At 35.9% G+C, this 1197-nt stretch overlaps 1 protein-coding gene across 2 annotated transcripts in view; it reads left to right on the top strand.

The window, feature by feature from the left end:
- The window catches only part of LOC116671005 (wings apart-like protein homolog), a 28192-nt gene that overhangs the window by 20289 nt on the left and 6706 nt on the right, over positions 1 to 1197 (top strand). For both annotated transcript variants that reach the window (XM_032501835.1, XM_032501834.1), the window contains exon 13: positions 1092 to 1168. In XM_032501835.1, coding sequence (XP_032357726.1) covers positions 1092 to 1168 — 77 coding nt within the window. The remainder of the gene's footprint in view (positions 1 to 1091; positions 1169 to 1197) is intronic.

The following is a 1197-nucleotide window of genomic DNA, read 5'->3' on the forward strand; positions in this document are numbered from 1 at the left end:
TGAAGACATGAAAGGGGAGGGGGGTGGGGGGGATGACATGCAGCAAAGGGCCGGAGTTCGTATTCAAACCCGAAACCTCTGCGTCAAGGGGTACATGGGGTATATGTGCACCCGGTCTACCAACTCTGCCAAAATTATTATATTTTTAAGTCAGCAATCAACACAAAGAATGTTTTCAGTTGACACAAAAACTACTAATAGAAAGTGTTATAATTTGGTGAAATTTCTCCCAAAACCTGGTCCCACTTTTGAGATTGGTGAACTCTATGATCAGGACTAGAGCCCGACCAGTAAAGGATTTTTAAGGCCGATACAAATATTTGGTTATTTAAAAATCAAAAATCCGGTATTCCGATATATATTTAAAAAGAAAAAATCCAGAAACGCTTTACATACAGATTTCCCTAACATTAGTTATTTGTAGTTCTTTATGAGTTCTCACTAAAATAATATAACAATGTCTTTTATTGTCAAAACCAAACAGAGGAACATCCAAATATATTGGATGTGTTGATAAATTAAATTTATAAAAATACAAACTTAAGATATGAAACTTAAAGTCCTTTGTACAAAAACACAATAACTAAAAAAAAACCTATCCAAGTTTTGCCAACCGTACGTAGTAGAGCGATTATGATGAATAAATATAAAATAAATATCGGCCTGGCAATATATTGGTCGTGCTCTAATTAGGACATCTGCTTACTTTAGTTAAACAAGGAATTCAGTTTTGGGAGTGTGAAATGAATTTTGCAAACAACAAACCAGGAAAAACCCCTTATAACATTTAATCTTAATTTCATCCTGTTACTTTTGGGGTTGCTTGGACGCAGCTGGGTATATCTGGCTACATGCTTGTCCTTTTTTAATTTTCAAATGTAGAGGTTGATCTCAGATGTAGGTTTGTGTTGATAAATCACAGGTTTGTACAAGGGCAGGAGCATTTAAATTATTCTTTGTTATGGACCATAAGGATTTACCTCCATAAACAAAACACAAACCTTTGTGAAGTTAAAAAAAATCATGTTGTTACTATATTTTCCAAAATTAAACATATATTGCTGTGTCTGTCTGTGTGTGTGCGTGCGTAGGTGACGGTCCACAACCCAGAGAACCAGGGCTACTTGATCGCCTACAAAGACTCGTCGCTTATCATCTCCTCTGCAAAGTGAGAACGAACACACACACACACACACA

Source organism: Etheostoma spectabile, chromosome 21, assembly GCF_008692095.1.
Source record: "Etheostoma spectabile isolate EspeVRDwgs_2016 chromosome 21, UIUC_Espe_1.0, whole genome shotgun sequence".
NCBI lineage: Eukaryota > Metazoa > Chordata > Actinopteri > Perciformes > Percidae > Etheostoma > Etheostoma spectabile.